The sequence below is a fragment of the Narcine bancroftii genome, chromosome 13 (genome assembly GCF_036971445.1).
Source record: "Narcine bancroftii isolate sNarBan1 chromosome 13, sNarBan1.hap1, whole genome shotgun sequence".
Taxonomy (NCBI): Eukaryota; Metazoa; Chordata; class Chondrichthyes; order Torpediniformes; family Narcinidae; genus Narcine; species Narcine bancroftii.
The window spans coordinates 362,452-385,819 of NC_091481.1; the positions used below are offsets into that span (position 1 = coordinate 362,452).

At 43.3% G+C, this 23,368-nt stretch overlaps 1 protein-coding gene across 3 annotated transcripts in view; it reads right to left on the minus strand.

The window, feature by feature from the left end:
• Positions 1-23,368, minus strand: part of LOC138749001 (semaphorin-3E-like) — a 107,892-nt gene that overhangs the window by 18,472 nt on the left and 66,052 nt on the right. For all 3 annotated transcript variants that reach the window (XM_069910003.1, XM_069910002.1, XM_069910004.1), the window contains 5 exons: positions 20,719-20,835; positions 19,113-19,255; positions 11,181-11,295; positions 8,075-8,144; positions 404-548 (listed from right to left, as the gene is read on the minus strand). In XM_069910003.1, coding sequence (XP_069766104.1) covers positions 404-548; positions 8,075-8,144; positions 11,181-11,295; positions 19,113-19,255; positions 20,719-20,835 — 590 coding nt within the window. The remainder of the gene's footprint in view (positions 1-403; positions 549-8,074; positions 8,145-11,180; positions 11,296-19,112; positions 19,256-20,718; positions 20,836-23,368) is intronic.

Consider the following 23,368-nt stretch of genomic DNA (forward strand, 5'->3'; position numbering starts at 1 on the left):
GCTAACAGGACACGTGCAGAATGCAGTGTGGCTTTGGATTGCGAGACAATAAAGATACACATAGCATACGACTTCAAGACAAGAAGCCTGTGTGGAATCCATGGGAAGAAGCGCTCTCACTGAGCAGTTTCTGTGGCATGAAACTCGGAGCAGGCTAAAGTAAAGATTTTCTTGCATTTCTATTTCAAGGGCAGTTGTGAGCCCTCAGCGAAACCTTTCAAAATGTAGGTACAAGCACAAAAGTGACAAGTTACCAATTTGTAAAAGCAACCAGGAGCAGAGAGAATGCTTTGATACTTGATTACAAAGCTGACAATTGTTAACAGAAGTTAGTAGTGTGGGAGCAGACAATAAGCTCATGGTCTGGTCTTGCACCCTGCTCATCGCCTGCAACTTGACTTACACTGCCTGGTCTTGGGTAAGGCACCTTGCCCTCATAAGGTCCCCAGTGATACTCAGGGCTTGCTTTGTGTGCATAGGGTCCATTAAATACTTCACGTATTGTAGACATGTGGTAAAGACAAACAGCATAGCCCTGGAATATGTTGCTGTAACACACAGATCAACAAACAAGTCAAAGGGAAAATTCATCATCCAGTTTCAACATACATTCAAAGGCTTAAATTGTAAAACCAGGATCACCGAAAACACTTTTCATCTGTTGGTTATCTCAGGATCAAGATTCAAACTCAGTATGAAGCATAATGTATGACAGCCACACTGAGCAAGCAAAGGCAATGGAAACATTTATCCATAAAAATCTCCAGGTCCACCAATGAATCAATGTGAACATCACATCCCAGGTTAATATCCCCAGCAATGGTCCAAATCACATTTGGGAAGTGCTGTTGATAGGACATGCAAGACTCCCAAACCAAACCAACTTTATCATGGCAAATATCAGGTGGAGAAAAAGTGTTTTACCATTTCCCTGATGTTATGTACCAGACAGCAGCAATGGAAATGAGCCCAGACAGTGTTATATTTAAAATAATTACCAATAATAACACTTGATCTAACCTTATCTAAAACTAACTACTTAACCCCCAACTATGCGGGAATATGTGTGTGGAATAGTCTCCAAGCCTCTACAGCTCAGGCACAATTCTCAAAAGACAGTTCCAAGTTCAATTTCAGAAAATCCAGTGTTGACACATAGACTTGAAATTGAGGCCAAGAAGTTCACAAAGTAGATGGACGAGACTGGGGTGACAATCTGTTTATAAATTGGCAAAATCCTCGTCAAGATGCTTCCATAGAAATGTCCTTTTCAGATGTGTCAACCCAAACTCCCCTTTTATTAGTGTTGGGGACATGAAGCAAGGGATTGTCACAAAGCTTCCAATTTACTCTTTTGTGGGTTAGCTGCATTGCAGTATTTCACCCCCACAGTGGTCACAGAGTGGTACACTCCTTCCCCTATAACATGGGGAAATCAGACAAATTGTCCATCACTGCATGAGGCCCTTCAGCACTCCATCCCTTCAAGTGTTGTCTCCTTAAAATGGCCCAACTCATTCCCCTGACAAATTGTCTATTATCACACGAGGCCACATTCAGCACAGCATCCCTTCAAAAGATACGGTTTCAAACGCTGGTCACTTTAATCTGCTGGTCACATGGCCTCTGTACTTCCTCTCTCTTCAGATGTATCCAATTTAGGAATGCATTGACTGTGAGCCTGCCAGCTCACAGTCAAACTCCCAAACTTGCAGCTTAAAGTAACAGACCCACTCAAATGAAAATGAACTGGGAGCATGGAATACTTGAGAACTGCAACAATCCAACCATCTTGTGGAAATTCTTAGTTCATTGCCAGTCTAAACTGAGGAAATGCACTTGGAATGAGATTTTTTCCATTGGAACAAATAGATAGTAGCCCACTATCCTCCCCAAAGGCCTCCTGCCACATGCAGCAAAGACTGTGGGACCCATAGTGCACTCATTTAATTGGGAACAAATTACACTGTCCGAAGGTTGGGAGCTCTCCTGAACTTCTCCCAATTAGAACAAAGTCTCCTCAGCAGACTCCACATGGAGCATTTCTATCACATTCACCTTCTACCCACTCACTCATGTATCTTCCTTTCTATTCTTTCTCGTTTTCATCTGAAGGATGAATAATTCCTTCTCTCAGCCCTTCCCCACACAACCATCTGCCATTTACTTTCTCATTTCCGATTGTTATGGAATCCAAATGGTCCTTCTAGACGAAGCAACAGTTCACTGGGCCTACTTTCAACTCCGTCTACTTATTCAATATTCATAGTGATCTCTGCTGTACGGGAGAAACCAAATGAAGAGTTTGGGTAGTTGCTTTAGAGAAAACTTCCATTCTAACCACAACAGTGAACTTGACCTTCCAATCATCTGTCACAATTCTCCATCTCATTCCTAGTTGGCCAATACATCTTTAACCTCATGTAATTTCCAAGAAAATCCCAATGTTACTCGAGGAACAATTCTCCAACTTCTGATTTGGTTTGTTACATCCCTTGGCATTCAACTTGAATGCCACAATTACAGGTAGCTAACCTCACCCTCTGATTTGCATGTTCTGCAGGCAGATCCACTGGGGTTAACAACCCTTGACCCCTCGCTCAGCCAGCATCATATACCCTCCCATCTCCATTCCATCACAGACATTCCTCATGTCTTTACCATATCTCCCTCTTCTCTGCAACATGAAATATTCCAGTTTTCGAACTTTTGAGTTCAGATGTAGCCTGAAGCATTAGCAATTGAGTTCTTCAAGGAAGTGAACACATCCTTTTGACAAGGACCCTTATCCAGAAGATTAGAATCACAGAGCTTTGATAGATTGGATACAACATTTGATTCAGCAGGATGTAGACACATGGAGAGATGAGCAGAGAAATGGCAATGGAATTCAATCCGGATGTGTAAGCTATTGCATTATGGGAGGTCAAATAGAAGAGACAAGTCTACCCTGATTTGTTTTTCCAAAGTGCAACACCTCACACTTATCTGCATTAAATTCCATCAGCCATTTACTGGCCCAATTTCCCAGTTGTCCAGATCCCTCTGCAAGCTTTGAAAATCTTCCTCACAGTCCACTATGCCTCCTATCTTTGTGTCATCAATGAACTTGCTGATCCAATTCACCATGTTATCATCTAGATCATTTATATAGATAACAAGCACTAATGGTCAAACACAGATCCCTGAGGCAACCATCCACCACCACTCTCTGATTTCTTCCACCAAGCCAATTTTGAATCCAATTTACAATCTCTCTATGTATACCTAGTGACCTAACCTTCTGAACCAACCTCTCATGTGGAACCTTGTCAAAGGCCTTAGTAAAGTCCATATAGACAACATTCACAACCTTCTTGGTAACTTCCTCAGAAAACTCTACCAGATTTGTAAAACACCATACACAGACTTCCCGAAATCAGCTGATGATGGTCCAAATATCTATATATCCTATCTCTCAGAAATCCTTCAAATAATTTACATATTACCGACGTCAGATTCATTGGCCTTTAATTGCCTGGTTTACTTTTGGAGCCCTTAAACAACAGGACAACATGAGCCACCCGCCAATCCTCTGGCAATTCCCTGTGACTAAGGACATATTGAATATATCCGCCAGGGGCCCTGTAATTTCAGTAAATCTCCCTCAAGGTGGGTGGGGGGGGGGGGTGGGGGGGGGAGATATCATATCCAGTCCAGGGGATTTAGCTACCTTTATTCATTGGAAGGCAGCTATCACCTCCTTCACATTAAACTCCCTATGTTCCATGACACTTCAATTTGTTTCCCTTCCATCCTTATTCACTTTGCCAGTTTCCTGCGTGAATACTGACGCAAAAAAATTGTTCAAGGTTTCTCCCATTTCGCAAGACTCAACACATAGTTGACCACTCTGATTTTCTAAGGGTCAAATTTTGTCCCTTGCTATCCCTTTACTTTTAATATACTTGGATTTACCCCTCAAGTTATCTGCCAAAACACCTTCATATCTTCTTTTTGCCTTCCTAATTTTCTTCTTAAGCATTCTCTTACATTTTCCATGCTCTGTAAGTAGCTGACTTGCTCCTTGTTGCCCATACTGCATATGTAGACCCCTCCTTTTCTTTACCAGCTCTCCAATCTCCCTTAAAAATCAAAGTTCCTTATGCCTGTTAATTTTGCCTTTATTGCTAGTAGGAACATGCAATCTTTGCACTCTCCAAATGTTGTCCTTGAAGGCCTTCCCCCTGCTGGATGCATCCTTGCCAGAAAATAACTTACTCCTATTGATTCTTCCGAGATCCTTCCTCATTTCCTCAAAATGAGCCTTTCTCCAATTCAGAACTCGAAGACTAGACCTGTCCTTCTCCATAATTAATGAAACTAATGATATTATGGTCACTGGACCCAAAATATGGGAAAGTGGAGGTTTAAGGTAAGAGGGGAGATAGTCTAATGGAGGTTTATGCGCAACTTCTTTTCTTTTGACCCAGACGGTGATAGGTTCCTGAAACACACTGCTATGGGAGGTATGCTTGCACATACAGCACAACATTTAAAAAAGTCAGGGAATAGAGGAATGTGGATCATGAGCAGGGAGAAGTGCATCATGGTCAGCAAAGATATGATGGGCCAAAGGACCTGTTCCTGTCCCATGTTCTCCCTCTATGGATGATACCTGACATGCCATCAATTTCGAGCACCTTCTCTTCTTGCTTTTGAGATGAGACAGATGGACACAAAAAGAAAATTGGGAAAAGGATGAATTCTGGTAAAGGAAAAGCTGCAATTTTCAAGTCCAGAATGTGGGTTGCGGAATTCTGGGACGTGAGACCAACCTTATCATTGGACACCGGCCAGGGTTACGGCTCCAAACGATGACAACTAATCAGCTTCAAAAATCAATAATCACTTAACTATTTGCAGCAGGAACTTCAGCTAGTGAGTTATCTTTTCCCACGGACACGAGTTGAAATAATTATAACTAATGGTCAACTGTTCACTCGGATCAGATCTTCCCACAGACACCAAACAGTGCTTTGTGTGTATGGGAAGCAATCACCTTTCTCACAGGAAGTGGTTTTGATACAAAACTCTTCAGGAAATAAGTCATTCGGGCTGTCGGAAAAGAATAGCATCTACACTTGGGGGCAAGTCACGAGCAAGGTCCTTGGGAAAGAGCAAGGACTAATGGGATTGTTCAACAAAGGGACTCAACGGGCTGGATGGCGTGCCTTGTCACAACCATTACATGATTATTTTGGCACTATTGAGTCAGTGGAGTTTAAAATTAATCTCATTCTTGCTTGTACATCAGGAGTCTCGACACTTTCTGTACGATGCCATCTCATTATGGCTTCATTTTGCAATGGGTGGATGTTAGTTCCAGAGGGCTCTGAGGCCACTTCATTAACTTATTTTCCATTTTCTTCTGGATTAAAAGGAGAATGGATTGTCCTTTGATGCATTTTCCCCGAACGAGCCACGGGCAGATAGCTTCCTGAGATTGCAGTCACGCTCCCGTGGGGAACACCCTCACAGACTCACAGCTGATTCACATCAGAACTAACAGCGTTATTTATTGTACAATCTCGGGGGTCCAGAGGGGAAGATCAGTGAGAAGCCAAGACAGGCTTTACTGTCAAATCAAATGCTGTGAGCTCTGGGCTTTCGTGAGAGTGGGTGACAACCCACATTGCAAAAAGTGGTTAGGACATTTCCAGTTCTGCTCCGACTCCTGACATTGGCCGGGAAATGAAACCAAAGTCAGAAGCAAAGAGAAATAATCCCAGGAATGTTATGAGTCTGCAATGGACCAAGTGATGGAAAGTGCTTCAGGGCTCAAGTTTCCCTGAGCAGCAGTAACATAGGAGTTTCAATTAGAAGGACGATCGAACACAGAGAAATGAAGATTCAGTAAAACTGTTTCCTTTCCTTTCATTGAAACCTTTGCTCAGTTTTAACTATGCACTGATCTAAATATCAGGCCATTAGATAAATATTTAAAAAGCACATCAATTTGGGAGGTTGAGCGAGGGGGCATGGTTTCTCTAGGTGAGGGGATAGCGTTTGGGGTTATCTTCAGTATTGGGAAAGGTTTACTACAGACAGCCTCAGGGATGGATGAAGGGGAGGTGGATGTTGAAATAGTCTCTGGAGTGAAGTGGTGGGGATGTAAGGTGTGGTGGTGAAGGACATTGTGCAAAGGGGATCCTCTCAGAGGATGGTTCCAGTCTAGCACTCCAACAGCACAGGCAGGACCCTTTTAAAACAACAGGTCGCACAGACAGCATGACAGGAAGAGCTGAGAACTTAACAGGTCGAGCAGATATGCGAGGAGAAATAAAGTCAACATTTCATGTCTGTGTCCTTCATCAGAACGGTGAGAAAGCAAACACATTTAAGTTGCTAAGCGTGGAAGGGACTGGATGCAACCAAGTGTCTCAACAACTTCACGAGAGAGAGAGAGAGGGAGAGAGAGAGAGAGAAAAGCAAAGGGACAAGATGGATGGAAGGGGAATACTGGAAATCCCCAAGGGGGGATAAAGAGAGAGGCAAAAAAGGTAGAAGCAGTGGTAGAAATGGATGATTGTATATTGGAACTGGCCAGGTCTGACACAAAGTTGGTTCTAAAGGAATCGTTCTGTTGGATGGATTGCATACAGATATTTACACAACATAGGATTTTCAAGGAAAATGATGGGGATCTGATAATTATCAGATTATCAATTTGCAATAATTCACGGATTTTACTAAAGAGAAACTTATCAAATAGAAATCAGAAGAGACCATTCAGCCCTTCAAGCTTGCACAATCATTAAAAATAATCATGGCTGACCCTACATCTCAAGCCCTTGAGGCTTTATATGCCGAGAAATTTGTCCACCATCTCTATAATTGCATTTAATTTTTTTTTCACTACTATGTAAATATAGAACATAGAGTAGTACATCAAAGGCCCTTCAGCCCATAATGTGACAATACACACAAGTCTTCCCATCCTCATACCCATAACCCTCCATTTTTCTTTCATTCATGTGTCTATCCAAGAATATTTAAAATGCCCCTATTGTTCCAGCCTGGACCACCAGCCCCAGCAATGCATCCAGGCATTACCACTCCATGTGAAAAGAATCTACACCTCCCCTGAACTTTCCTCTACACACCTTAAATGGATGCCTTCTATTATTGGCCCTCGCCACCCTTGGAAAAGATGTTGACTCCCCACTCCATCTTTGCCTCTTGTAGACCTCTTATACACTCTGTATAAGATGAGTTGTCTCATCGACCATCGCCACAAGGAGAAAGGCATGTTAATTCATCCAGGCAGTATCCTGGTAAATCCTTTCTGCACTCTCTCTAAAGCGACATTCTTCCTATAACGAGGCAAACAGAAATGAACACAAATCTCTTAAGTGTGGTTGAACCAGTGCTTTATGGAGCCGTAACACTACCTCGTGGCTCTTGAACTCGATCCTCTGACTAATGAAGGCCACACATATATACTTTCTTGACCATCTATCAATTTGTTTGGCAGCTTTGGGGGATCTATGGTCTTGGACCCCAAGATCTCTGAAACCTCAAGCTCAAGAAATCTGCCATTAATCATGGACACCACCTTCAAATTCAACCTTCTTCATTCATGTCATTTATAAAAAATCTCCAAGAGCAGGGGTCCCAGAAACTATCCCTGCAAAACGTCTCTGGTCACCAAACTCGCCATCCAAAAAAAATTGATTTGCTCAATTTGATATCCTGACATCAAAAGGAGGCTAAGGGGAGTCCTAATAGAGGGATATAAAATCATGAGGAGACATTGATTGAGTGGACAATCAGAATCTGTTCCTCGTGTTAAAAGTGTCACATACGAGGGGACATGCATTTCAGGTGAATTGGGTATATGTCGAGCAAGAATTTTTTTTCTAGAGAGAGTGGTGGATGCCTGGAATGAGGTGGATAGAGGTGGAAGCAGATATGACAGTAAAATGTAAGAGGCTTCCAGATAGACACATGAAAGTGCAAAGATTTAGTTTAATTTGCCATTGTGTTCAGCACAGAGTGGGCCAAATTCTACATTCAAGAGATGGCTTTTTACCTTGTAGTTGTGAACAAGATATAGACATCTGGGTTTCTGTGATCTCTGGTCTGCAACAGAAACACATCCTCTGTAAAACAGAAAAACAGGTAGAATTAATTTTGCATCAAGTGGTGTCTCCTTCTGCAAATGTCAAACCGCAGAAGCAGAATTTCAGAGGAGAGATGAGAAAATGTATTTTTCGCATAGGAGGCACTAAACTGAACATTTTAGAGGCTGGTGAAAATCTTGCGACATTTAAACATAACTTGAATGTGGTCATGGTATTTGGAATATGCAACAGTTTTTATTGAAGGGTGGCACGGTTGGTGTAACCGTTAGCACAACACTGTTACAGCGCCAGCGATTGGGACCGTGCTGTCTGTAAGGAGTTTGTACATTCTTCTCGTGTCTGCACGGGTTTTCCCAGGGAGCTCCAGTTTTGAAACATAGCTGGATGCAGGTTAATTGGGTGATACAGGCTCGTGGGCTAAACGGGCTTGTTACCGTGCTCTATGTCTAAAATTATAAATTTAAATACTGTGGCCATTGAAACATGTCAACTCTTTATGGAGAGTCTTGTGTAGAATAGTGAAGAACGAAATGAACAGGAGGATGATTTGACCCTGCAAGACCTGGGAGAGATTTAACAAATCATTTTAAATGGACCCACAAGACCAGATTGTTTGGCCAGACAGCCTGAACGTGATACATTAAACACAGAGAGTTTAGTCCAATTATTAGACCATCAAAATAAGCTTCATTTTCCCACTGCCAGCTGGTTGCGGCTTAAGTTGGAAATGACAGAACACCCCCAAATTCCCCCAAACATTGCAGGTGCTGGAATCTGGAGCAACTCACAACCCACTGGAGGAAATCAGCAGGTCAAGTAGTATTGGTGTGAGGGCAAAGGTTCCGGCCAGCAACATTGACCATTCTCCCACTGCTCAACCTGCTCAACCATCAGTCCTTGATTTCTTGATAGTTTACTTTGTATGAAGACTCAGGAAGTTTGGGCTGTCCCCCTCATCTCTCAACAACTTCAACAGGTAGACCATTGAAAGCAAATTGAAGTTGCTCTTCTCAAGATCAAAAGCAGCCACAGATGGTGGTGAATGTAGCTCAGTACACCTACATCTTCCACTGCCCAAGAAAGGTAATTGACACACTGGACCCCATATCACACCCCAGTCACACACTCTTCTCCATCCTCCCATTGGGGTCAAGGCTCAAGACTGTGAAATCATTTAGTAACACTCTCAAAGACAATTTCTTCCCTGCAGCCATCAGGTTCCTGTATGAACCCCACAAAGGTACTCTCATGCTTTGTGCTAATTGACCTCTCTCACTGTATCCCTATGTTCTCTGACTGTGCTCTTGCCTTGCTATTTTTTTATTGGTGAATACATATTAGGGTTGACTTACTAGACCACTCATGGAAGAACCCTTTTCACTGTAATTGGTATAATGTGACAATAAATTTGAATGAGCTTGATTTTCTTCACACCAGAGCAAAACAGACCACCTTTTCAATTTGTGGTGGGTAAATAGTAGTCTATCGGAAGATAGGGCTGGTTTTTTGCTCCTTCTCTGTAGGTGGTGTGTGAGAGCTGAAGAAGCCGCACACTTTATTCTCTTCAAGGTGCCCACGAATGTCAGAGGGCAAGAGGTTGTAAGGATCTGTGCAGGTTACAGGGATTAATGGAACGACTAAGAGGTTAGTCATGGAGTTAAAAAACATGAAACTGCTCTTTTGGCCCATATCCCTCTCTAAACCCATGGCCAAATGTCTGGTCAACATCCATCATTGTCCCGTTCTCTCCACATTCCTTGGTCAACATGTTCCATATGCCCTCACACCTCTATGTGAAAGGGTTGAAGGCATTTTAAATAATGCTTTTACTTTACTAAAGGCATATATTTTATTGATGCTCATCTTCATTGGGCAAGGCATAGAATATAAGAGTCAGGATGAAATATTACAATTTTATAATGTACTGGTTTGTTTGCACTTAGGTTATTGCTGCAGTTCTGGTCACCACACTCCAGAAACGATTGGTTGCACTGAAGAGAGTGCAGAGGAGATTCAACAGGGTGTTTCCTGGATTAGAGGGCTTTAGCTATGGGGAGATAGGGTTATAAGATTATGAGAGGCACAGATAACATATCTAGAATATTGTCCCTTAGAAGGGGTATCAAACACAAGGTGGCACAGAACAAAGGTGGTTTGACGGGATTTTAAGGATGAGGTTTTTTTTAAACACAGACCATGGAACTCTCTCTCAGAAGAGGTGGTGGAATCTGATACTATTGTTTAGAGAGATACTAACATTAACAAGGCACGAAAGGAATATGGTCCTAATGCAAATAATGAGAGTGGACAAAATGATTGACAATGGAAGTTTATTTGCTGGTCTGACTCTTAAACACACATTCTCTGTACCCAAATCTGACCTGTGAATATGAAGGGAAATCATTGAATGGTTACCTGAAGGCAATGCACTTACAAAATTCAGTGGGTAGTTCTGATGGAATCCAGCCCAAATTTGCAGTTTGAAAGTCAAATTTCAGTCAAGACCCCCTCCCCACCGCCCAACCCACCCTTTAACAAAATTTAACTTCAGTATCAAGTGCAAGTTGGTAGAATTGCTGATCTAAAAGCATTAACATTGCAATGGGCCGAATGTTCTCGTTATGCACGATTCAGTGGGGTGATAATTCAGGTCTGGTGTCTTACAAGGAATGATTGCATCAAAACTCGCTCCCAAACAGAATCCAACAGAACTGAACACAAAACAACACAGGAAGAGGCCCTTCTATCTGAACACAATGCCAGATTAAACTAGGGCTCGTCTGATTGTATATTATCTAACTCCCTCCATTCCAAGCAAATTCATGTGTCTATCCAAAAGCGTCTTAGATGCTACTATCCTATCTGTTTCCACTGCTTCTCCAGGCAGCGCTTTCCAGACACCCACTGGACTCTTTCTATTAAAAAAATCCTAATCCACATATCCCCTTTAAACTTGCTTCCCCTCACCTTTAACATATGTTCTCTGATGTGTGACATTTGTGTGTGGTGTGGGGGATGTGTGCAGCGAGGCATAACTGGAGGGATAATAATTACCCATTTCATCAAAATGTGTCTCAATCCCATTGGGTCCCATCACTGAACAGATCAGTCTCGCCTTTATCAATGTGCTCCACTTATTGACCAGAACGCGTTGTCCTCCAATGTCATTCTGAAGAGAAACATACCAGTACATTAACATAGTGAAAACACGGCGCTGGGGAAATGCAGCAGGGCAAATAGTGTCCTTTATGTAGCAAAGATAAAAATACATAATTAATGTTTCAGGCTTGAGCCCTTCAACAAAGTATGAAAAAATGTCAACAGGCATCTGAATAAAAAGGTAAGAGGAAGGAACGTGGTTGCAAAGGCAGAAGGTAAAAGGAGAAGGGAGAACACAGCACCAAGCAGAGCGAGGGGGGATGGCTGAGTGAATAGAGAAGCAGGTGGGTGGACAGCTGAGGGATGGAAGACAGGGGATGGAAGGGAGGGGGAAATAAAGCAGGTTAGCAGAAACTGGAAAAGTTGATGTTAATGCCATTTGGCTGGAGAGTGCATTAACATATCTGTGGACTCATCAGATCAACAACCTTCTTGCTCCGAAGCTCATTATTGTGTGAATATGAAGACTAATTGACTCTGGAGTTGCTCAGAAGCAAGTGTGGATTTGGTGGATTTAAATACCACTGGATCCAGCTGAATTAGTTCCCACATCAATTGTTATTGATTTCAAAGCATCTGCTGTGCACAAACCCATTCAGAACTGACAGCATGAACAAAGGTGGGGTAAAACTCGAAAATCTGCAGATGTTGTCATTATATTATAAAGCAAAATTGCTGGAGGAAATCAGCCGGTCTCACAGCAGCCGCAAGAGGTAAAGATAAATAACCAATGTTTTGACCTGAGCCCTTGTTGAGCAAAAAGCAGGCAGGCACATTCTTTATTATTTAAACTAAGGTAATCAGCTCAATCCAGACACATTTTATGACCATTTGGCAAAACATATTTATTTGCAGATCTATTTCTTGTGAATTCAGGTTTTCCAAAATAAATGATTGGCAAAACATTTTGTTTTTTGATATAGAAATATGAAAGGAAGCCTTAATTTGTCTTATCATTAATTTTTGCAAGGAGGCACGTTGGTTTCTTTGTATCCAAGTTGTTGAAATGTTGTTGATGGACAAGCCAATGTTCAGGGGTATATGTAATTAGACTCATAGCTGTCTAACCGGGGTTAGAAAGAGGGATCGGTGAGGAGAGAATTTTAATGCATGAATGAGATCAAGAGAGGTTAACAGGACTGTAATAAACCAAAAAATGCTACTGGATTTGTCTCTTTTTCCTAAATTTCATTGAATAACAAACTCTAGATTGAGATGAAAATTAAACTGTCCACAGAACTTTCACACCCAACATATTGCAGCCCATCAGATGAAAGAACAGGACTGAAAAATGGACAGACAAGAGACCACGTGCCCTCCAGATGCAGGCTCACCAGGACTCTGCAAAATGGCAGCAAATGGTTTCTGCCCTTGCACTCAGGTTCAATTGCAACCAAGACCAGCAAACTCTTTTGCTTTCTAATTGTTTGAATCTGCACATTATCTTGTAGCAATTCATATCTGAAGTCACTCAAGACCCATTGAACAACACCATTCAGATTTTTCCACATCACATTCCAAGTCAAGTTTATTATCTTCTGATTGTACAAGAACAACCCAATGAAATAGTGTTCTCCGGTCCTCAATGCAAAACATGTAGACACAAACCAGACATTGCACACACGCAAACAATACATACGCAGGATAAGTATTCATGTACAAATAAATAAAGGTTGTCTCATGTATCTCCGACAGTCTCGGTTGGTTAATGTGACCAGTTCCTATGGTCGTTCAGCGTCCTCACTGCCCGTGGGAAGAAGCTGTTCCTCAGCCTGGTGGTGCTTTGATCCTCCTGGATCTCTTCCCCGATGGAAGTAGCTGAAAGATGATGAGCAGAGGAGTGTGGGTTGTTGGGGCCTTCAATTATATTTTTATGCCGTCTTCAGACGGCATCGATGCGGGAGTGAGACTTTCATCTCTCTTTCGCAGGGTCAGCCATTGCTTGTACAGATGTTGCACGCTCCTCTGATTCTCTTCACCTCATATACCCCTCTGAAGCCTCTCTAAATCTTCACAAAGAGCCTTGCCATCAAATTCAAATGTATTCTCCGTGTCACATCCAAATCATTGTGGTAGATTGTGAACAGCTGTTCCCCCCACTCTAATCCTTAGGGCACCCCACGTCACAACCTCCACAACCCCAAAATGACCTCTCTACTGAACAATACCTAAGGCAGCAAGAGCACAAGATGCACTTGACGTCAGGCTTTCAGTGAGCTTCACTCTGACTGGTTTTCTGGCATCACCTCTGAGAGATGTTGGGTCAAGGACAGAACTTCCGGACTGGCTTTGTGGCAAGTTGTGAGTGAAACAACATGAAAGACAAGTCCATGACCTTGTCCTCTTTATTTCATCTGATCCAATTTACCAGATCATCAACAGAGATGACAAATCACAATACCAAAGGCGGAGATTGATAGGTTCTTGATGAGCCAGGGCATCAAAGGTTATGGGGAGAAGGCCGGGCAGTGGGGCTGAGTGGGGAAATGGATCAGCTCATGATTAAATTGTGGGGCAGATTTGATGGGCTGAAAGGCTTATTTCTGTTTCTATGTCTTATGGTGTAATGGACCCAACACTGAACCCCAGGGGTATCACCAGTCACAAGCCTCCAGTCTGAGTGACACCACTCTTTGGCTTCTCTCACAAAGCTAATATCAAATCCAGTTTACTACCTCAACAAAAATACGAAGTGATTGAACCTTCCTGACTAACCTCCCATGTGGAACCTTGTCAAAGGCCTTATCCACAGCTTTTCCTTCATCAGCCCTCCTGGCAACCTACTTGAAACAACTCTATAAGATTTGTTAATCATGACCTACCATTCACAAAGCCATGTTGACTATCCAAATACTTGAATATCTGATCTCTTTGAACATCTTCCAATAACTTTACCTACTACTGCATCAGGCTCACCAGTCGATAATATCTTGGGTTATTTTTGGAGCCTTATTTAAACAACAAAACAACATGAGCTACCCGCCAATCCTCTGGCACCTCACCTGTGGCTAAAGATATTTTAAATATATCAGCCAGCTCCCCTGAAATTTCTACACTAGCCTCCCTCAAGGTCAGAGTAAATATCTTGTCAGGCCTGGAGAATTTATGCATCCTTAGTTACTTTAAGACAGCAAGTGCCTCCTCCTTTTTCATCTTTGTTGGTTCCATAATCTCACTGCTTGTTTCCCTCTCTTCCCACAACTCTCTGCAAGTTTCCTGAGGGAATACTGATACAAAAAAGATTTAAGGTCTTCTCCATCTCTTCTGCTTTCATATGTAGTCAATCACTGATTTTCAATAGGACCATTTCCGTCCCTTGCTATCCTTTTGCTCAAAACATGCCTGTAAAAGCCCTGACATGTTTCCTTCACCTTGTCTGAAGGAGTAACCTTGTCTTCTTTAGCCAGCTCAATTTCCTTCACAAGTTGTTCTTGCATTATTTTATACTCCTCAAATACCTCATTCACTCCTTGTGGCCGATACCTGCTCTGTACTTCTACCTTCCTCTTAACCTTCCTAATACCTAACCTACCTTCCTAATATCCTTTGAGAACCAAGGTTCCTTATGCCTGTTAATTTAGCCTTTAATCCTGGCCAGTAGTACAAATTTTGTATTCTCAGAATTTTGCCTTTGAGGCCATTCTACTTACTATACACATCCTTGCCACTTATTTACACTTTCTGGATCCTTTCTCATTTCTTAAAAATTGGCCTCTCAGTCTGAGGACCAGACCATCCTAATCCATAATTATAAATTTAGACATACAGAACAGTAACAGGACATTTCAGCCCACGCAGGCCAATTTACACCCAACTGACCACACCCCGGTACGTTTTGAACAGTGGGTAGAAACCGGAGCCCCCAGAGAAAACCCATGCAGTCATGGGGAGAATGTACAAACTCCTTCCAGACAGCACGGGATTCAGACCCAAGTCCTGATTGCTGGCACCGTAAAGGAGTTGCTCTAATCACTATATACCAACTGTGCTGCCTGTTTAAATTTTAAAAATTAATTCAAATTAAAAAAAACCCGAGGACCAGACCTATCCTAATCCATAATTATCTTGAATTATCTTCCTTGCAAGATCATCTGAGAAACCTAACTTCTTCAAACAATGTGGCTTTCCCTCTACCACCATCAATTCGGTCCTCACTCACATATCCTCCATTGCCCACACATCATTGCCCTGGGCCCCTCTGCCCTCACATGCAACAAGGACTGGATTCCCCTCATCCTCACCTACAACTCCACATGCCTCTGTGTCCAACATATCCTCCTCCTCCATTTTGCCACCACCAGACACATCTTCCCCTCTCCTCCCACTCTGCCTTCTGCAGGGACCGCTCCCTCCATGATTCCCTTGTCCACTGCTCACTTGCCACTAATTGTCCTCTTTGGCACCAACACCTGTGAACACAGGAGATGCTTCACTTGCACCCACACCTCCTCCCTCAGCACCATTCCAGGCCCCAAACACCCTTCCAAGTGAAGCAACATTTCATGTGAATAATGCAGGGGTCATCTACTGCAACTGGTGCTCCCATTTTGTTCTCCTCTGCATTGGAGAGACTGGGGTCAGACTGGGAGATTGCTTTGCTGAGCACCTCGGCTCTGCCTGTTGCAATAATGTGGATTTCCCAATAGCCACCCATTTCAATTCCCCATCCCATTCCATTGCTGATGTATCTGTCCATGGTCTCATGCACTGCCAGTCTGAGACCACCTGCAAATTGGAGGAACGTCACCTCAACTTCCAACAGGGTACCCCCTCCAACCAGATGACATTAACATGAACTTCTCTGTTTTCTGTTACTCCCTTCCCTGTCCCCATTTCTCTTTTCCTCTCTCTCTCTCTCTCTCTTTCCCCTGGTTTCCTTTCCTCCAGCTCTCCATTCACAAAGCCATCCCCTCCCTCAATCAATTCTCACCTTTCTTCCTCTGACCTCCTGTCCATGCCCAATTATCGCCTATTCTCTGTTGGTCTGTCCTCCACCCCCTGCCCTTTCTTCCCTTCTCCCCAGCGTTTTTACTCGGGTGCCTGTCTGCTTTTTATTCATACCTTGAAGAAGGGCTCAGGCCTGAAATGTTGGTTAACTATCTTCAACTCCAGTCAACGCTGCGAGACTGGCTGAGTTCCTCCCGCATTTTTGTTCATATACTACAATCACGCCATCTGCAGACATTCGTGTTTCACTCGAATGAAAAGTCATAATAGACTGAGGGGGTAGTTGGTTAAGCCACCCCCCCCCCCCCCACCTCCAACAACATTACTAAGCTCTGCTCACACCATCCTCCTGGGTCAGAGGATTATTGATTTTGAGACTTTTTAAAATTATGTTTAATCTTTGGAGAAAAAGGGTGACGTTTAAATGGATCTACAATCAAAATCCTCATAAATAATGAAAGGTTCTCTTTGTGAGGGCAAAATGTTGCTTCTGTTTCATTATCCTGTAAATTTTTCTGCAGGGTTTATAATTTATACTGAGCTAGTGTTATCCATGTCAGACGGAAGCTACCGAGAAGCATGTTTAAGATGTGAAGCCTTTGGTTCATGCAGAATGATATACAGTTCCCAGCTGGCCTCCTCATTCCAACAGTTTGTACCAGATTGTAGAGATTTCAAATACCAGGTTTATTCACTCAGATGTCCTGTACTGTTCCTCCTTCTCACATCAAAGCAATCTGTACCCTCAGGCTGATTGCTTTTCTGCTTACAAAGTGTCGGTCTCTCTTGCACATTCCCAGTTCCTGACAAAGCCTGAGGAAAGCCTCCATCCACATCTTGCACTCACCAAATCTGACTCAATCTCACCACTGGCAATGAAGCTGGGAATAAACAGCAAAGCTGTGGCCCTGGCTACAAATATTTCCTGAACTGCCCTCCTATATCCATCCTGTATTCCAACACAGTAACCCCGCTGGAAGTACGGAAGGGAAACAAAGGAAACTGACAAGGAAACAGTTGAGAGGCAGACTAACACAGCAAGGCAGCAGGCATCCAAATGACCATTCAGGGAACTCTGCACTCATTCTCCTGGATCTCTCTGTCCAACTTAAGAAAATAGAAAAAGACATGGTCAGCAAGGAGCTGCAGCTGGATGCACCTTCTTGCAAGGTGAAGTCATCAGGGACACGTGTGCTGTCCCACATTTCCCACATCCAGCAATTGGAGCATAGCACTGCCCGAGCCGCCATCCACACTGCCTACTTTAGGTTACGATGAAAAGATCTTACTTTCTCTTTATCTGTAGGAAATCCTCAGCCTCTGCTCTCCAAAGCTTCTCCACTCTTACACTGGGTCACTCTCACACTTGCTGCTCCAACAATGGTCTCTCTGTTTATGACTGCTTAACATTTATTTGTTCCTTCTATTGAACCGTGATTCAATGGGTCCACTAAAGCATCAAAGGGGAGGGGAAATGCCCAGGCATCAGGTGTGACACGATGCAGACAATTCCATCTTCGAGGAAAGATTGCTCCCAACCAAACTCACCTCAGTTTGGACTTAAATTGGCTAAGAATGAAGCTGCAGCCACTCTTCCTGTTGGCTTGGACATCGTGCTCAGGTATGGAAAATTAGATTGTTGTGGAGTAGGTTTAAATGATTGACACATTGTAAGCTGAAAGGCCTGTATTATGCTGGAATGTTCTTGCGTCCCCAGAGCCTTGTTGTTTACTGTACATGATTTGCCCTGGTTTAACTTCTCAAAATACTTCACTTTACTCTTGTCTGAATTAAATTGGTACATGTTCCCCTTTCATTACCTGCTCCCAAAATGTATCCTGTTTGTCTGGATTAAACTCCATCTGTTATTTTTCAGCCCATTTCACTAACAGTGATCTCTCTCTGCAGTCCAAGCACATCCTCTGCATTATCAGCAGGTCCCCAATCCTCATGTCATTTGTTTACTGGCAAACAGGTGTGAATAAATTAGGTTAAATTGTAGACGTGACAATAAAGGAACCTTGAACTTCCTGATCATGTCTCCCACATCCCTCAGTAATTTAAAGGAGAATATTCAGTGATTGGACCTCCGCCGCCCTCCTGCATGGACAAGTCCACAGATGAACTCCCCATTTAAAGAATAGATTTCGTCTCAACTCATTTATGACCTTTGTTTCTTAATATCCCAACAGGGGAAATTGACTTTGTCACACAATCAAACTCTGAAGATTGTGTGCAATGTTACAATTGCCAGCCTCAACAATGCTTGTATGATTTCCAGTAATGAGAGTTTAGACATATCGACATACAGCACAGTAACAGGCCATTTTGGCCAAGGAGTCTGTGCCACCAAATTTCCTCCCCTTTAACCTCCAACCCTGGTATGTTTTTGAATGGTAGGTGGAAACTGGAACCCCAGAGAAAACCCACACAGACAAGGGGAGAATATACAAACTCCTATCGGCAGCGTTGGATTTGAATCCTGGTCTGGTCCCGACCACTGGCACTCTTAAGGTGTTGCGCTAATTGGAGAAAGACATATATATTTTTGCACTTAAATCCTCTGGCAATGAAGGCCAAAATGCTGTTTGTGTTGTGCCTGTGAAGTTTCATTCTTCGCACGTTACGGAGAGACGCTGAGTATGGTCAGGTTCAATATTTGTTGCTTCTTTCCCATGCTAACCACATTTTTCTTCATGTATGTTGTTTTTAAATTCATTTGCAATGTTGAATCAGAATAAACTTGGGAACTGTGAGCATGTTTTGTGTGTGTGTGTGTGTGTGTGTGTGTGTGTGTGTGTGTGTGTGTGTGTGTGTGTGTGTGTGTGTGTGTGTGTGTGTGTGTTTGTGTTTGTGATGAATGTCAGTGGACTCACTCACCGCACAGACTCTTGCCACACACGAGTGAATCGCCACATCTCCTCCCTCAGGTGCCAAGGCCTTCTCCGTGAAGAAAAAATAGACTTTATCATCATTTCTGTCATCGTTGTCAGCAATCATCTGAGCTGCAATGAACTTGGGTCCTGTGGATAAATATGATCATCAACGTTAGAGACACAGTGCACCAGTCAATGCATGAACTCATGGGCCCAGGCACCAGATAAATGGGTAACGATTCCTTCCATTCCACAACACTTTCCCCTTCTGTCTATCACAAATATTTCAATTCTATCTTCTAAACACACAGGCCAAAATAAGGCTTGTTGTTATAACCACGCTGATATCTAGGTCAATACATTTTAATGTTAAGGAGCTAAATATAAACAGGTGAGGTCTATACTCCTTGGAACAAAGAAGGATGGGGAGAGACTTGATGAAGGTTAGAAGAGGTTATGGAATGAGAGCAGGTCAGTGGGAAGAGCTAGTTTTATTGGTCGGATTGAATGACCTGTTTCTCTGTGCTGTAACGTTCTATGGTTGTATCTGATTCAGAATGTTCACCTTAATGACCACACATGTCAAACTGCAGTGAGACAGTCACTCGCTGTCCCTGCCCGACGGCCACTCGCTGTCCCTGCCCGACGGCCACTCGCTGTCCCTGCCCGACGGCCACTCGCTGTCCCTGCCCGACGGCCACTCGCTGTCCCTGCCCGACGGCCACTCGCTGTCCCTGCCCGACGGCCACTCGCTGTCCCTGCCCGACGGCCACTCGCTGTCCCTGCCCGACGGCCACTCGCTGTCCCTGCCCGACGGCCACTCGCTGTCCCTGCCCGACGGCCACCTGCTGTCCCTACTTAATGGTCACTCGTTGTTCCTCCCGATGGTCACTCATTGTCACTGCTTGACAGTCACTCACTGTGATTGAAGTAAAATCAAACAGAAATGGGAAGAACTCAGCCAGACACGTAGTATCCATAGGAGGTAAAAATATATTAAGATTGCATTGGCAGTGGCCAGGAAATGTAGAGCGGTTACCTGGAAGTCTGATTCCCATCTGGGAATGGCACGATGGAATATGGAAATACAAAGTTGTGTTCTCTTGGAGAACATCAGTAAAGTTTGTCGAACAAATATGATGTTTTAAATAAACACTTGGCAGCTGTATGTACAACACTTTGGAGTACCTCATCTGTACCCCTCCCCAAATTTAGAAAAGCGAGCGAATTTGTTAACAAGTGGAAAAACTGGGACAGGTAATGTTTGGGGTGATGGGTCAAAGCTCAACCAAGTGCTTAGTTTTAAATAACATCTTAATTGGGGTGTGGGTGGAGTGAATGAGGAGAGAATGAGAGGTCTGAAACATTGGTAATAGGTCATGGGGTCATGGGCCGTAAGGGATCATTACCGTGCTACATATCTAAATTAAATTAGTTATCTTTGCCTCTTATAGACGCTGCGAGACCAGCTGAGTTCCTCCAGCATCTCTGTATGTTTTTACTACAATCTCAGCATCTGCAGACTTTTGTGTTCCACTAAATCTGATGCCAGGTCCCTGCATTGACCTGGCAACTGTTCAACGATAGGTTGCAGCAGGTGTCAGTGTTACCGTTCAGCAGTCGATCATCCTGTTCAGTCCTGGTCGTTGAATGGGAATTTGAGCTGCGAAATATTGCAGGATCTTCTCCAAAAAAGTCTGTGTAGAGTCCGATGTACAACTGGCCACCTAACACAGACAAGGTTTAGATGTGATATAATTCACTGACAGACAAATAAAAACATGATTTTTCTGCTCTGGATAAGAGAATTTTGGAAATAATGAATAAGCGAGTGCTAAGAAAGCAGCAGAATTATTTTTCAGGTGGATGATCTTGCATCCTGTTCCGTTACTCCCAACAGCGGAGGGGTGGGATGGGATGAGGTTAGTGCTGGAGAGGATGCAGTTCAGTATCACCATAACATATACGGCCAGAAGTAGGCCAATCGGCCCATTGAGTCTGCTCCCACATTCCACCAGCAGCTGATCCATTCTCACACTCAGTCCCACTCCCCTGCATTTTCCCCATGACCTGTGATACCCTGACTATTCAGATAGCTGTCAATTTCTACCTTAACTTCACCAATGACCTGCCCTCTGCAAGTGAACCGTGGTAGGAAATTCCACAGATTCACCAATTTGGCTAATTAAATTCTTTTACCTCTGTTTTAAATGGGCATCCTTCAATTTTTGAAGTTGTGCCCTTTTGCACTCGACTCCCTTACCATGAGAAGCAACTTTGCCACATCTAATCTGTCCAGTTCAGAGCCATCAAACATTCCTCATCTGCTAATCCCTCCGTTCCAGGAATCATTCTTGTAAATCTTCTCTAAATCCTCTCCAACACCAGCACATCCTTTCTTAAACAAAGAGCCCAAAACTGTCCCCCATACTCCATGAGGCTTCACCAGTACTTTATAAAGCCTCTTCATCACATCCCTGCTTTATATGCTATTCCTCTCGACATGAACGCCAACATTGCATTCACCTTCTTCACCAACTCAACCTGGAGGTTAACCTTCATGGTTCCCCAAATGAGAACTCAGAAGTCCATTTGCACCTCCAAATTTTGAATTTTTTCCCATTCAAATAATAATCTTCCTTTTTATTCCTTCTACCAGTGTATGACCATACACCTTCCAACATTTTATTTCATTTTCCACTTCTTTGCCCATTCTCCTATTCTATCTACGTCTCTTTTCAGCTCTCCATTTCCTCCTCACTACCTGCCCCTCCAACTATCTTTGTATCATCTGCAAACTTAGCCACAAAGCCATTTATTCTGCAATCCAAATGCAAAATTAAAAAGAAGTAGCTGCAACACTGACCTATCCAGCACACCACTGTTGACTGGTAGCCAACCAGCCATCAGCCATTGCTCTACCCATGCTAGTAGGTTACCTATAATTCCATGGGATCTCATTATGTGAAGCAGCCTCATGAACTGCACCTCGTCAAAAGTCTTTTGAAAGTCCAAATATACAACATCCACTTCATCTCCTTTGTCTAGCCTGCTTGTGGTTTCCTCAAAAAATTGTAGTAGGTTTTTCAGGCAAGATTTTCCCTTAAAGAAACAAGGCTAACTTTGGCCTATCTTGTCATGCACCTCTAGGTACTCCGTCCCTGCATCTTGCCTCTTGTGTGTTACTGGCTCCTTAATGCTCTATCATCCCCTTTGCCTCCTGAGTGATCCAGAGTTCATCCAGTTCTAGCTCCAGTTCCCTAACATGGTCAGCAAGGAGCTGCAGCTGGATGCACCTTCTTGCAAGGTGAAGTCATCAGGGACACGTGTGCTGTCCCACATTTCCCACATCCAGCAATTGGAGCATAGCACTGCCCGAGCCGCCATCCACACTGCCTACTTTAGGTTACGATGAAAAGATCTTACTTTCTCTTTATCTGTAGGAAATCCTCAGCCTCTGCTCTCCAAAGCTTCTCCACTCTTACACTGGATCACTCTCACACTTGCTGCTCCAACAATGGTCTCTCTGTTTATGACTGCTTAACATTTATTTGTTCCTTCTAATGAACCGTGATTCAATGGGTCCACTAAAGCATCAAAGGGGAGGGGAAATGCCCAGGCATCAGGTGTGACACGATGCAGACAATTCCATCTTTGAGGAAAGATTGCTCCCAACCAAACTCACCTCAGTTTGGACTTAAATTGGCTAAGAATGAAGCTGCAACCACTCTTCCTGTTGGCTTGGACATCGTGCTCACTCTTGATAAATGGTCCTGACTTGAACCAGTATCCACGGATGCTGTCTGACCCTCTAGGCTCTCTATGTTCACATTAGAATCACTTGTTTCACAGACATTAGCTGCGATCAATGCCAAAATTGGTGGAGAAATTCAGCAGGTCATGCTGCATCAAAAGGACATAAAAGGCAGTCAATTATTGGGACAGAGCCCTCGGAATCTCTCTCACAGCTCCGTGTTATCCACATTCCTGACAAAGGGCTCAAGCCCAAAACATTGACTGCCTTTTTATTTCCTACAAGTGCAGTGTAACCTGTTGAGTTTCTCCAACACATTTGTGCACTGCACGACTCCTAGCAGAAATTTACATTTTTTTTAAATTAAAATTTTTAAACTTACATTTTTCAATTAGACATACAGCTGTTCCAGCCCCCAAGCCCATGCCACCCAATTAATCTGCAACCTAATACATTTTGAACAATGGGAGGAAACCAGAGCTCCTGAGGAAAACCCACACAGACAC